The 15182-nt window shown below is 44.0% G+C and overlaps 1 protein-coding gene across 1 annotated transcript in view; it reads right to left on the bottom strand.

Moving 5' to 3' along the window:
• Positions 1–8419: 8419 nt before the first annotated feature.
• Positions 8420–15182, bottom strand: part of LOC141078220 (ubiquitin carboxyl-terminal hydrolase 34-like) — a 99115-nt gene continuing 92352 nt past the window's right edge. Inside the window, exons 27-28 of the mRNA XM_073565019.1 lie at positions 10763–10922; positions 8420–9685 (exon numbers count right to left, since the gene is read on the bottom strand). Of these exons, the coding sequence (XP_073421120.1) occupies positions 9078–9685; positions 10763–10922 (768 nt within the window). The 3' untranslated portion in view covers positions 8420–9077. The remainder of the gene's footprint in view (positions 9686–10762; positions 10923–15182) is intronic.

Here is a 15182-nt window from a genome sequence, read left to right as displayed (position 1 = left end):
AAGCAGGTGAGGAGGTGAATATGGGAGGGGGCAAGTCGAGGGTTAAAAGCTAGCTACACGGGGGGCGTGTCCAGATGCTGTTGTGAGAGGACTTGCGGCTGCAGAGCTCCCATTATTGGTTAAAGAGCCCTGCATTGGCGCTCTATCCTCCCCACCGATGGGTCCGAGGAGGGGGAGAAAAACTGCGCTCCCTGTAGAAGTACAGAACGGCCCCGCAACAGCCCTGGATGTCTTCCTTCTCTAGGAGCGGGGAACCGCCAGACTGTGGGTGCCATTTTGAAGAGAGGGGGAGGAGGCCAGCAAGCACGAGGAGGACATGCTGCATGGAGTCGGATAGGAGGGAGAGCTGCATTTCAGTCTGGTGGATGCTGGGCCCCCAGGGAATAAGGAGAAAATGGCGGATGTCAGGGAGGCTCAAATGACTTGTTGCACTGAGGGATCCATGAGGTCTCTGTCCCCGCAGGATTTTCATGCTGCTTTAGCTAGTGAATACCAACAAACTGAAGAAGGAACCAACCTCACCCCCACTTCTGTTCATGATCAAGCGGATGTGCCTGTTCCTCAGCAAAATCATATAGCGACCCTCACAGAAGGGAAGGGTAAATCTAGGAAAAAAGGGGTATTAAACTATCAAAACGATCCTCAAGCTAACCCCTAGTTTCTCCTATGAAGATGATAAGAGTGACTATTTAAAGAGGTCTTCTGATGAGGAGGGGGACCACCTGGATGAGCACTTCCCTCCACAATAGCTGAGGTTTTTTTGCATGTTTCCGCTCAAAAGAAGACTTTAAAGCAGTTATCTCGGACGTTAAAGGATACATGCAGATCTGAAATTGCTTGTGACAGCATTTGTAGCTTTTGTCAGGCAGAATTAACTCCTTGGAGGGAGAACATGATGGAACCTGATCCTACATGTCTGAGCACCAAGAGTAATCCAATATGCAGCAGAAAATGCTTAAAGATCTCCAAGTTCAAATGGAAGACTTAGTCAACAGGGGTAGGAGATGTAACATTAGAGTGAGAGGAGTCCCGGAATCAAACGAGCAGGAAAAGAGTAAAATAATCTTGCAGGAAATCTCCATTTTGGATGACCCAGACCTTGCACCCCTTAAATTTGCAGAGCACATGAGGCCATTCAGCCTAAAGGCTCAACACAATTTCCAAGAGACATTAGCTGTTTGCATGATTTTGAAATCAAAGAAATAATCATGATGAAGGCCAGGTCCTTAAAGATTACGTTCCAGGACACTACCATTCAATTATTCCGGGACCGATCTCGCATAACTCTACAAAAGAGGAGGCTGCTGGAACCTTTGCTGACTGTCCTGAAAGACCTTAGGATCCCTTATAGATGGGAATTCCCCTTTGCCTTAACAGCCCGGAGAGAGGGGGTTTCGGCGACGCTGTGCACCCTTGAGGATCTTCCAGCCTTCTGCGAGAAGTTAGAGCTCCAGGTCCCTAAGATCTCAAACTGGGATAGCCACATCCTCTTTGGCCACCTCCATCACCGGTTTGGACCCAGAATAGAAGGAGCGGCAGGGGCGGAAAGAGAGGAACAATGGGTCTTCGCTGATACTTCAGACTGAAGATACAGGATAAATCTCCCTTATCTCTCTTTCATATTCTGCAAGACTTAATCTCTTTAAAAATTGTTTAAGCATGTTAACTAGTAATAGCTGGTGCAGGCTCACCTTTATAGTTTTTCACAGTTGTTTATAAGCAGTTTATTTCAGTGGGCGAGGAAATCTCACGAAGTATTAAAATTATATGCCTGGGGGTGCCCTGGATTGTCTGGTGTCGGAGGACAGTTTTATTGTAGTTGTTTTTCCTCTGTAGGGGCCGGGTACTGGGCTACGCCTCCCTGAGAATCTTCTCTGTGGCTACGGTTCTCCTTTGTTGTCCCTTCCTGGTGGGATTGATATATTCCATGGGGGTAGCCACAGACTAGGATTACTATTCCTGGGAATTATAATGTCCCATTTCCTAAAGTTATATGTTTCTATTTTTTATGTTCTTTGTTGTCTTTCTCTAATGTCTCTCTCCTATTTATTAATCCGGTTGCAACATTCAGAACATCGGACGCTGAATAGTCTAGAAGAGATGGACCTATACTGTGCCGTGGGGAGGGGGGGGTTGGTGATACCTCTTGGGGGCCATGTGAGTGTGAGTAAACTGAATAATACAAAATACCCCCATAATATCATTGAATGTCAGGGGACTAAACTCCCCTAGAAAAAGGAGGCTCACCCTCCAGGAACTGAAGTCCCAAAGGGCTGATATTGCCTTTCTTCAGGAGACAGATCATGACAAATTAATTTCATAGTCCTTTCTTTTCGGCAAGGTCACTTCAATACTGAGCTCAACATATTCCACAATGATATATGTCATGTGGAATGAAAGCGAAGATAACAGAAAATATAAATCGTTAAAAATTATTCTTTATTGAATGTATTGAAAAATGAGAATATTAAAAAGACAGGTCTAAATGCCTCCAAAAAAGAGGGGGAAAAGCTGCGGCAAAAAAGTAAGCAAAGACATGGAAGAAACAATAAATAACCTTATAGGTATGTATACATACAAAAAAGTTCTTACACGCAAATTAGTCCCTACAAGAAACAACATGCCTTAGTAGATGACAATAATCACCAGTTTGTTACTACAAAGGTTTGCAAAAAGCAATACTGCACGTGAATACACAGAGGTTCTAACATGCAAATTAGTCACTACAAAATTCAACATGCCTCAGCAGACAAAAATCAACCATTGTTTTGTTACTACTAAGTATCTGCAAAAAGAGCAGTATTGCACATTGACTGTTATAAATCTGGGTATAATGTGGGGTTAAAAGGTTGGACTACACCAGGGAGCTGCAGAGTAACAAGATGGTAATTCTTGGTAAAGTGCTTATGTAAAAAAAAACACACAATCTGGATATATAAGTTAGATGCAAATACATGAGGTTCTAACATGCTAATTAGTCACTACAAGGTTCAGCATGCCTCAGTAGACAAAAATCAGCCATTGTTTTGTTACTACTAAGTATCTGCAAAAAGAGCAGTATTGCACATTGCCCATATGACTGTTAGAAACCTGGGTATAATGTAGGGTTAATAGGTTGGAATACGCCAGGGAGCTGCACAGAGTAACAAGTTTATAATTGATGTGTTTATGTATAAAACAAGGGACTGATGGTTAGTACCTGATACTAAGAGGTGTGCAGGGTTAGGTGCAGCATCCATCGGTGAAAGCTAATTGATTGCCACAGGATGTCTCCCCCCCGCCCGACGAGCGCCGTTTCGCTAAGTAGCTTCTTCCAGGGGCATGGAGATAAGGAGGTGTCAGAGGAATATTTATGCCGAGTTGCTAGATACCAGGAAGGAGTGCAAAGAAGCTTCCTTTGGTCTATTGCAGCGCACGTCAAAAAGTCACTTAAAATTTGCCCTTCTGAAATCTAACCTTGAAGTTTGAGGCTTCACAGGTCTTCCTCCTCTAGTTGTCCAATATTCTAAAATAGCATGGTCGCTACCTCCTAGGGTCCAAGCCACTCTTACCTCCTCAACCATTTCCTCCCTGTTTATAAGGATTAGATCCAAGGTAGCAGTTCCCCTTGTTTTCTCCCCTACCTTTTGGAAGATAAAGTTGTCAGCAAGAGAGGATAAGAATTTGCTTAACCTGTTAGTTTTGCCTGAGAGAGATTCCCAACAAATGTCTGGATAGACTGCACCATGCCAAGGACTGCATTACCCAAAGAGGCAGAAGAATGGGACGATTCTGGGAAGTGATCCTTTTGTCCCAAGCTGCCAGGAGGTCCAGCAGGAGAGGGCAAATATGGAATTGGGTGAAAGACAGCTTCCATTGCAGCAATCATCTTGCCCAGTACTCACATACAGAGACAAAGAGAGCAGAGGGGATGGGTGTATTAAGGCCCTGTGACACTAAGCGATATCGCTAGCAATATCGCTATTACGTCACTGTTTTTTGTGACGTAGCAGCGATATTGCTAGCGATATCGCTATGTGTGATACTTCCCTCCGACCGGCTCCTCCGCTGATTATCGATGATCGCGCGAGTGTCCAGGACCATTTCTGGTCGTCAACTTCCTAGTGGGCTTCCTGTGGCGCCGACGAGCGACGAGTGGACGCGAGCGGATGGACGTCAGGATCGCCTCGTCTGACAGGTAAGTAGCTACTGCCGACTGCTGCTATGTCGCTGGTGAGATCTGCCTGTGTGGCAGCTCACTAGCGACCACTTAGCGATGCACCAGCGATCCTGACCGCGTCATATCGCTGGTCTGGATCGCTGGTGAATCGCTAAGTGTGACAGTACCTATAGTGAACAAATCCCTAGGCGGAGCGCCGAGATAATATCCTCTGGGGGGAGGGCTCTGACGCGTTCAGTATCGAAAAGCATGCCTACGAAAACTAGGCGCTGGGCCAGGTTCAGAGACAACTTTGCCTTGTTGCCGAGCCAGCCTAAACGGGTAAGGGTCGAGGGTGATCTAAAGACTTTCGTTAAGTCTAGGAAGGACAGGACCTTCATTAGGAGGTCGTTGAGGTAGAGGATGATCACTATCCCCTTGGGGCGAAGAATGGTCATGATGGACCTCAGCACTCTGGGTGCTGAGGTCAGTCCAAAGAGGAAAGCTGTGATCTGATAGTTGGACTCCTGGATGGGTATAATGACACCTGCCCAAAGGAGAGAGGAGAAACCAGAAGGAAACCCAAGGCTTTTCTTTCTTCTATCCCCCACACTGCCTTGAAGAGGGAATGTGGAAAGAAGTAAATAAGGAAAAGATTAACACATAACAAGGTGACCTAAGGGAGAATCTGATCTGGGAGCAGATACGGGTTTGCCTCCTACTGACACCAAGCTAAAACTGGCAAGCCTCTTGCCAGTTGGTGGGTGTACCCTGAGAAGGAGCTAACTTTTTTTTGCCTAGTGCCAGCCTCCCAGCGACAGCAGCATACACTCATGGTTACCTTTATTCTCCAATGAGAAGATAAAGAAAGGGTGCATTTCATTTTGTGCCATTAATATTGCAGCAACCCTGCTTTGCAGTTTACCTTGCTAGATGATTAAGGCTATGGTACTTGTTTTATGTATTTGTATCTACTAAACCTAATATTTATGAAGCATCTGAAATTAAAAAAGAAGTTTAACAATTGGTATTACAGCATATAAGTGATGCCTGTAATGTCATAATACAGTTGTGGCCAAAAGTATTGACACCCCTGCAATTCTGTCAGATAATACTCCGTTTCTTCCTGAAAATGATTGCAAACACAAATTCTTTGGTATTATCTTCATTTAATTGAAAAATCATGTGATGCTTCTCTAATTTGTGTTATTAACAGCACCTGTAACTTACCTGTGGCACCTAACAGGTGTTGGCAATAACTAAATCACACTTGCAGCCAGTTGACATAGATTAAAGTTGACTCAACCTCTGTCCTTTGTCCTTTTGTGTACCACATTGAGCATGGAGAAAAGAAAGAAGACCAAAGAACTGTCTGAGGACTTGAGAAACCAAATACATACGGTACAGACCAAAAGTTTGGACAAACCTTCTCAAAGAGTTTTCTTTATTTTCATGACTATGAAAATTGTAGATTCACTCTGAAGGCATCAAAACTATGAATTAACACATGTGGAATTATATAATTAACAAAAAAGTGTGAAGCAACTGAAAATATGTCTTATATTCTAGGTTCTTCAAGTAGCCCCCTTTTGCTTTGATTACTGCTTTGCACACTCTTGGCATTGTCTTGATGAGCTTCAAGAGGTAGTCACTGGAAATGGTTTTCACTTCACAGGTGTGCCGTCAGGTTTAATATGTGGGATTTCTTGCCTTATAAATGGGGTTGGGACCATCAGTTGTGTTGTGCAGAAGTCTGGTGGATACACAGCTGATTGTCCTACTGAGTAGACTGTTAGAATTTGTATTATGGCAAGAAAAAAGCAGCTGAGTAAAGAAAAACGAGTGGCCATCATTACTTTAAGAAATGAAGGTCAGTCAGTCTGAAAAATTGGGAAAACTTTGAAAGTGTCCCCAAGTGCAGTGGCATAAAACATCAAGCGCTACAAAGAAACTGGCTCACATGAGGACCGCCAAAGGAAAGGAAGACCAAGAGTCACCTCTGCTGCGGAGGATAAGTTCATCCTAGTCACCAGCCTCAGAAATCGCAGGTTAACAGCAGCTCAGATTAGAGACCAGGTCAATGCCACACAGAGTTCTAGCAGCAGACACATCTCTACAACTGTTAAGAGGAGACTTTGTGCAGCAGGCCTTCATGGTAAAATAGCTGCTAGGAAACCACTAAGGACAGGCAACAAGCAGAAGAGACTTGTTTGGGCTAAAGAACACAAGGAATGGACAATAGACCAGTGGAAATATGTGCTATGGTCTGATGAGTCAAAATTTGAGATCTTTGGTTCCAACCACCGTGTCTTTGTGCGACACAGAAAAGGTGAACAGATGGACTCTACATGCCTGGTTCCCACCGTGAAGCATGGAGGAGGAGGTGTGATGGTGTGGGGGTGCTTTGCTGGTGACACTGTTGGGGGTTTAATCAAAATTGAAGGCATACTGAACCAGTATGGCTACAACAGCATCTTGCAGCGGCATGCTATTCCATCCGTTTTGTGTTTAGTTGGACCTTCATTTATTGCTCAACAGGACAATGACCTCAAACACACCTCCAGGCTGTGTAAGGGCTATTTGACCAAGAAGGAGAGTGATGGGGTGCTACGCCAGATGACCTGGCCTCCACAGTCACCAGACTTGAACCCAATCGAGATGGTTTGGGGTGAGCTGGACCGCAGAGTAAAGGCAAAAGGGCCAACAAGTGCTAAGCATCTCTGGGAACTCCTTCCAGACTGTTGGAAAACCATTTCCAGTGACTACCTCTTGAAGCTCATCGAGAATGCCAAGAGTGTGCAAAGCAGTAATCAAAGCAAAAGGTGGCTACGTTGAAGAACCTAGAATATAAGACATATTTTCAGTTGTTTCACACTTTTTTGTTAATTATATAATTCCACATGTGTTAATTCATAGTTTTGATGCCTTCAGAGTGAATCTACAATTTTCATAGTCATGAAAATAAAGAAAACTCTTTGAATGAGGTTTGTCCAAACTTTTGGTCTGTACTATATATATGTAATCGATATTACATAGTGTATGACATTTACAATTTATTACAGTTTTTTGTGTTCTAAAGTTGTATTCCAATAAATAGATATTATGTTCTATCTAAATATCTTGATTATTGGATCATAGAAAAGATTAAATGTCTGATGTTCACATTGTACTACAATAAGTTTTTCACTTAAATATAAACAATATATGTGGGAGTCGTGGAGTTGATGTAAGGGAAATTGAGGAGTCGGAGTCGCAGGTTTGGCTTAACGACTCCACGGCCCTGGCGGAAACGCATAAAAAAACGCAACGTGGGCACACAGCCTTAGGGGTACATGTAAATGAATATTTTGTGTGAGTTCCGCTCAGGTCATAGCAGTTCACGGCTCTGTCATGTGTATGTGTGATTAGGTCCCTATGGAGGCACTCAGCTTCCTACTGAATACGGGAATTGCCAATATGCAATGTTTGCGCTGTGTAGTTTCTTTGTAAAGATATAGCCTTTCTAGCTTTCTTAAACCCAATGCTCTTCACAAAACAGAAATGCAGCGCTGGGAATGACTCAATTATGATCATGGTAGCACTTGATAAGCAAACCAATAGAAACAGCAATTGTACTGAGAGAATTCATTCTGGCATGTTTGGTTACTTAATAGAAGAATCCGATTAAAAAAAACAAAAAAACAACTTTTTTCTTCCAGAAGCAGCACCACTATTATCTATGGCAGTGTCTGGTATTGCAGCTCAGCCAGTTACTTGAATTGCACTTCATTACCAGTCCAGAGCACTGTTGCGCTGCTCATTTTACATAACCCCATTAAATCAATAAGCCAAATGGAAACCAGAAAAGTTTCAAAGCCATGAAGGTGTATGCAAAAAGATACAAGAAGGCCTTACAAGAACAATACTAGGAGACGGGAGAATCTGTACTTTATGGACTCAATGATCGAGCCTCTAAAATAAGTTTTATTAATATCAGACTTGTATCCTGCAGGATAAACCATGGTAGAACAGTGATAAAATAGGTAGTTCTGTAACATCGCTCTTAACTTTTGAAATCTTTTACAAACTATATTTTAAAACAAAGTGCAATTTATATGTTCCTTCTCGGTCTCGTTGCTGCAGAACTTGGTGATCTATTTCTGTCTTCAGTCCCGCAAATTAACATTTTCTGAAATACAGACATGCGTAAAAACTAACTGAACAGTAGAAAAAAAGGTCAAGTCTAACGTGGCACGATGTATACACGTGGATTCTAAAAGAGGCCAATATACACAAAAAATGAAAAGTCGTCACAATTAGTTTAATGAAGTGCACAGAATAGCGATCAATCATATCAATAAAATAAAACAAGTATTTTTGTTTTCTTTTTTTTTTTTTCTTTACATCAAATGTGCTTTACTTCCTCCACAGGTATTCTGTTAAATAAAGCACCATATATACTGCCAGGCCACAGCTAGAGAGGATTCTTTACAGAATCAAATTTCTTGTGGTTTAGTACAAGTAAACTTAATTTTGATAATAAGAACCATAGAGATTTGAGGCAACTGCCTCGATTATAAGGTACAAAACTGGCACAGAGGACACCATATTTATTATACACTGTAAAAATGACAAGTTTAAATTACATCATATTGGGTAAGGGGCCCCCTATTAATTCAAGCGGCCACTTCATGAAAGCCACTACAGCGAACCTGAATTACATAAAACATAACCATAATGATTGGCCTTTACAAAGTGTACTGCAGATGCAACTTTTGTTTCTTGACTTCTGCCTGACCAAGAATAAAGCATATAAATCTATCTTGCCATCCAAGCAGAAAGCACTTGACAAACTGAAGCACAAAAAAAAAAATGAAAACAGGAAAAAAAACCTGCAAAAATGTATACAAACAGCTTTAAAAAAAATAAAGACTTAAAAGCAGACATGCTACAACTAATGTCAAGAAGCAGCTTTGTTTTCTTTTCCTGATATCCTCGAGACCACGAGAATCGTGGATTCAATGGTCCTGCACAGGGTATCTAAAATGTCATTCTGTTGTATATGACTAAAAAGTCCCCTGGAATGCTCACAATTTAGTGACAGGCTAAGCTCCGGACTGTCCAGTGTGGGTGACGGCTGACCATCACATCTCCGTAAGTCTGCCAAGTCAGCCAGCACAGCAGATATGGAAGTGGAAGGGAGCTCGCCGTCTTCCTCCATCACATTAGTCTCCTTTGGACTTTGGAGTTCTTTCATATCTTTCCCATCTTCGTATTTAGTGCTGCTGGGCTGATCATCTGTTGGTTGTGGCCGTGCAGGCAGCAGTATATCTTCAGTAAATGAAGATGACATTTCTATTCTGTATTCCTTAGAAAGGGGAGCAGGAGATGGAGGATCTTGTTCTGTTCCAGGATCAATGATGGAAGAGTCTCTTGTCTCATTGTCAGACGTGCTTGTTGGTGTGGATGCCTCACGTTCATTTTTCAGATCACCTATACAGCTGTCTACCATGTGATCCTCATCATTGCTAACCCGTCTCCGCTTTACTGGTGTAGCACCTTCATCATCTAAAGAGAGAAATCTCATATTTACTGATAAATGTTTAGATAAAGAAAATTTAGGAAATATTCACATAGAACTACAGGCTTCTCTAGAAATGTTACGTTAATATCACAGTATCAAACCAACTTTACTGGGATATTATGGGATGAACGTATGCTGAAATATTAGGAATCTGCTTGTTGCAACGGCATAAACAAAGTCAGTGGGAATTATGGAAATTTCTGAGTTAGGCCGGTTTCACATTAGCGCATTTTCTGCGCGCGCACGGCCGGGGGTAGCTCCGCCCCCGATCCGGCTCTCTGCCCGGCGTGCCTGCCCCTTCCTTATAGCGCCGCCTCCTAGCGGACGGCGGCGCCTGCGATCGGCGCACCCTATCTTTAGCATAGGGTGCGCCGATCGTGCGCAGGCCGTGCGCTAGTTGCGCTTTGACCTGCGCTGCGCACTTATGACGGTGCGCCGTGCGCGCCAAAATCCGAAAAGTTCGATTTTGGCGCGCACGGCGCACCGTCAAAAGTGCGCAGCGCAGGTCAAAGCGCAACTAGCGCACGATCGGCGCACCCTATGCTAAAGATAGGGTGCGCCGATCGCAGGCGCCGCTGTCCGCTAGGAGGCGGCGCTACAAGGAAGGGGCGGGCACGCCGGGCAGAGAGCCGGCTCGGGGGCGGAGCTACCCCCGGCCGTGCGCGCGCTGAAAATGCGCTAATGTGAAACCAGCCTAAGAGAAGCTTCTTTTCCGCTTTCACATAAGTCCTGTAAGACTTCAATACAAGAACATTTACCTCATTGATGCTGATGTTGATAATGGGGTAAGGTTCATCACATACCTCGAGTCACAGTCCAACTAGATTAAATATGCTGCAAATGTGAAATTCTGCAACATGCATCATACAGCCACAATCCAAAGCAGGTATGTGGATAGAGGTGTACGTGCATAGGTAGAAGTGTATGAGTGTGAGTATACATGTAGATAGACAAATGTTTATCGGGTTGCACAGGTGTGTAATACAGGGTTATGGATGTGCATGTATTAGGGTGTGTGTATGTGTAAAGTCAACATGGGGAATAGGGTCACTAATACTCACCTTTAGCTTTACCATCTTTGGATTCTTGCTCTTGTAATGAGTTTTTTTGCTGCTGACAGGCTCTGCATTTGCTCAGGAGATCCTGTAAAGTCGGTATTAAGGCGGTGTTCAACTGTTTAGGAGTGTGAACTGAAAGGAGTAGAACCAGGGCTCGAAGATCCTAGAACACAAAAATGGTGACATACAGTTAGCTCCAGAAATATGTGGACAGTGACTGAATCTATGTGATTTCAGCTCTGCAGGCCACTACCTTTTACCTGAAATGAAACAAATCGAGATACAATTGAAATTTAGACTTTCAGGTTTTATTAAAGGGGTTGAACGATATCATCCTGTGAAACGTTTAGGAATCGCAACCAATTTTCTACGAAGTCTCATTTCCAGAGGCTCAAAAGTAACTGGACAAATTAATTTTACAACAAAATGTTCATTTTTAATACTTTGTAGAGAATCCTTTGCAGGCAATGACTGCCTGAAGTCTGGAAGCCATGGACGAAACCAAACGCTGGGTTTCCTCCTTTGTGATGCTTTGCCAGCCTGTACTGCAGATGACTTTAGCTGTTGTGTGTTTGGGGGTCTTTCTGCTTTAAATTTTGCCTTAAACACATGAAACATATACTTCCTGGTGTTAAGATCTGGTGATTGACTCGGCCACTGCACAATATTCCACTTCTTTGCTTTGAAAAAAAATCCTTGGTTGCTTTAGCAGTATGTTTTGGGTTATTGCCGACCTGTACTGTGAAGTGCTGTCAAATCAACCTTGTGAATCTGAGCACAACGTATTGCCCCCTGTACACTTCAGAATTCATGCGGCTGCTTCTGTCTTGAGTCACATCAACAACACTAGTGGACCCAGTGCCACTGGAAGCCATGCATGCCTACACCTTCACACTGACTCCATCCACCATGTGTTACAAAGGATGTAGTGTTCATTGATCATGAGCCGTTCAAAGCCTTCTCCAGACTTTCTTCTTCCCATCATTCTGGTACAGGTCGATCTTAGTTTCATCTGTCCAAAACCACTATGATTACTTACTGGTAGCCGGTTTTTCCGGAACCCATGACAGCGCATGAGAGAGGGATCCGCCCCGCCAGGACAGGAACCTACTGAGACATAAGGGGCGGCACCTCTCCCCCGCTTCAGTTGGGTTACAGAGCATTGAGAGGACTTCCCGGTTAGTTACGTGTTTAATCAAACACCACATCACTCAAAAACACCCTACTAATTGTGCACACCCACACGGTGAAAAAGGGGGGGGGGGGGGAATATACGGGTGCTGTCATGGGTTCTGGAAAAACCGGCTACCGGTAAGTAACCATTGTGGTTTTCCCTTCACCCATGACAGCACCACATGAGAGATTTTTGGAGACTTCGAAACACCTTAGGAAGGGACCACCGCTTGCAGTACCCTTCTACCAAAGGTTAAGTCAACAGAGGAGGATAGATTTAATCTATAGTGCTTAAAGAAGGTTGACGGTGAGGCCGAGGTAGCGGCCTTACAAAACTGTTCAATTGATACCTCTGCTTTTTCAGCCCAGGAGATCGCCACGGCTCTGGTGGAATGAGCCTTGATGCAGTCAGGAATCGGGATACCACTAGCTGAATAGGCTACACTAATGGATTCCCTAATCCATCTAGCAATAGTCCCTTTTGAAACCCCATAGCATTTCCTGGCACCCTGAAAAGCTACGAATAGGGACTGGGACCTCCTCCACTGGCTAGTGACAGACATGTATTCTAATAGAGCTCTCTTAACATCCAAACTATGGAATTTTTCCTCCCCCAGATTTTTTGGATTCTTGCAGAAAGATGGGAGGACAATCTCCTGACCCCGATGGAAATCTGATGCTTCCTTAGGCAGATAAGCGGGGTCTGTTCTTAACACTACCCTATCCTTAAAGACTTGCGTATAAGGTGGATTCACTGAGAGCCTGTAAGTCGCTTAATCTGCGGGCTGACGTAAAAGACCACTAAAATGATCATTTTTAGGGTCAGAAACTTTAGGGGTAGCTGGTGTAAGGGCTCGTACGGTTCCTTTGTAAGGGCTTCTAGCACTAGGTTTAAATCCCAGGGCGCTATTCTGGGTATTGGGATAGGCCTAGCTCTATGGCCGGATTTAATGAATCTAGCTACCCATCTATTTGATGCCAATCTGCAGTTGTAGAGTGCCCCTAGTGCAGACACCTGAACTTTAAGTGTATTCACCGCTAATCCCATCTGCAACCCCGATTGCAAGAACTCCAGGATGGCACTAATCGGGGGTTCGCTCCCTAACGGCTTACCTAGGAACTGTAGGAACTTATTCCATGTCCTACTGTAGACGTTAGTTGTCACTGGTTTCCTGCTCTTTAGCAGAGTGGCCAGCAACCCGGGGGAGAACCCTCTATCCATTAAAAGTGACCTTTCAAATTCCACACCGTCAGAAGGAATCTTTTGACCTGAGCGTGGAATATTGGGCCTTGAGAGCTAGTAGGTCCAGGATTTCTGGCAGAACCCATGGATCGGAGAGAGACATCATTCGTAGCAGAGCAAACCAGGGCCTTTTTGGCCAAAATGGGGCTATTAGAATCACCCTGGCTTGATAGTTTCTGATCTTTCTGACAACTGTTGGGATCAGGGCCACTGTGGGGGAACACATAAGCCAGCTTGAAGTTCCACTGGATGTGCAATGAGTCCACTGCCCATGGCTTCTCCCTCGGGTTTAGAGAGCAGAACCTGTTTGCCTGTTGTGCTTGTTGGCAAAGAGGTCTATCACTGGTTTCCCCCAAAGCTGCGTTATTTTTGAAAAATGGACCGATTTAGCATCCATTCTCCTTGCCTCAGGGTATTGCGACTCAAAAAATCTGCCTCTGTTTTCTGCCCCTTTTATGTGTAAGGCTGTCAAGGAGTGTAGGTGTTGCTCTGCTCTGCCCAGAATGTTGTTTGCCGCTTCCATTAGGGAGTGTGATCTTGTCCCTCCTTGGTGGTTGATGTATGCCACTGCTACTCTGTTGTCTGATATGATGCGTACATTGCGACCCTGGAGTAGCGGAATGAAGTGACTTAGGGCCTTGTTTACTGGCCACAGTTCTCTCAGGTTGGACCATACCTCCCTTTCTTGAGGTGTCCAGGAACCCTGACCTATGAGGCCCCTTAGGTGTGCCCCCCACCCCGAGGAGCTTGCCTCTGTTAATATTCTATCCATCGTCTGTCTGTCCCACGGTATTCCTGAGGTCAGATTTGTACCGTCCAGCCACCAGTTGAGAGTCTCTGGTTTTTACGGAAAGCTCCAGCCTTCCTCCTAAACGCCCTCTTAGCGACCTTTGTGCTGATAATATCTCCCCCTGGAGTTGCTGGGTGTGAAACTGAGCCCACCTGACCGCCGGAATACAGGATGTTAGGGTACCTAGTAGGGACATTGCCCTTCTCAATGTCATACATGGTTGGTTTCGGGCTGCCAAGGTCAAATTTTGCAGACACTCTTGCCTTTCTGAATCTAGTATAAATCCCAGGAAGGAGGAAGGTCTGTTTTTTTAGGGGTTGCAATTTCGATTTTTTTAATCAGAGTTGGAAGGGACCTCCTGGGCCATCTGGTCCATCCCCCTGCTCAAAGCAGGATTCGCTAAATCATCCCAGTCAGATGTCTGTCCAGCCTCTGTTTGAAGACTTCCATTGAAGGAGAACTCACCACTTCTCGTGGAAGCTTGTTCCACTCATTGATCACTGTCAAGTTTTTTCTAATATATAATCTGTGTCTCCTCCCATTCAGTTTCATCCCATTGCTTCTAGTCTTTCCTTGTGCAAATGAGAATAAAGTTGATCCTTCTACAATGTGACAGCCCTTTAGATATTTGTAGACAGCTATTAAGTCTCCTCTCAGTCTTCTCTTTTGCAAACTAAACATTCCCAAATCTTGCAACCTTTCCTCATAAGACAGGGTTTGCAGACCGGTCACCATTCTGGTCGCTCTTTTCTGAACTTGCTCCAGTTTGTTGATGTCTTTTTTAAAATGTGGTGCCTAAAACTGGACACAATATCCCAGGTGAGGTCTGACCAAAGAGGAGTAGAGGGAAATTATGACTTCACGTGATCTAGACTGTATGCTTCTGTTAATACATCCTAGAATTGCATTTGCCTTTTTTTGCTGCTGCATCACACTGTTGACTCATATTCAGTCTGTGATCTATTAGTATACCCAAGTCTTTTTCACATGTGCTGTTGCTTAGCCCTATTCCTCCCATTCTGTATATGCTTTTTTCATTTTTATTGCCCAGATGTAGTACTTTGCATTTTTCCCTGTTAAAAACCATTTTGTTAGTTGCTGCCCACTGCTCCAGTTTATTTATATCTTTTTGAATCCTCTCTCTCTCTTCTCTAGTATTAGCTATCCCTCCTAGCTTTGTGTCATCAGCAAATTTAATCAGTTTACCCTCAATTCCT

Source organism: Dendrobates tinctorius, unplaced genomic scaffold (assembly GCF_039654945.1).
Source record: "Dendrobates tinctorius isolate UK_male_01 unplaced genomic scaffold, ASM3965494v1 ptg000518l, whole genome shotgun sequence".
Classification (NCBI taxonomy): Eukaryota; Metazoa; Chordata; class Amphibia; order Anura; family Dendrobatidae; genus Dendrobates; species Dendrobates tinctorius.
Note: the sequence above shows the minus strand (reverse complement) of the source record. Positions and strands in the feature narration are given on the sequence as shown.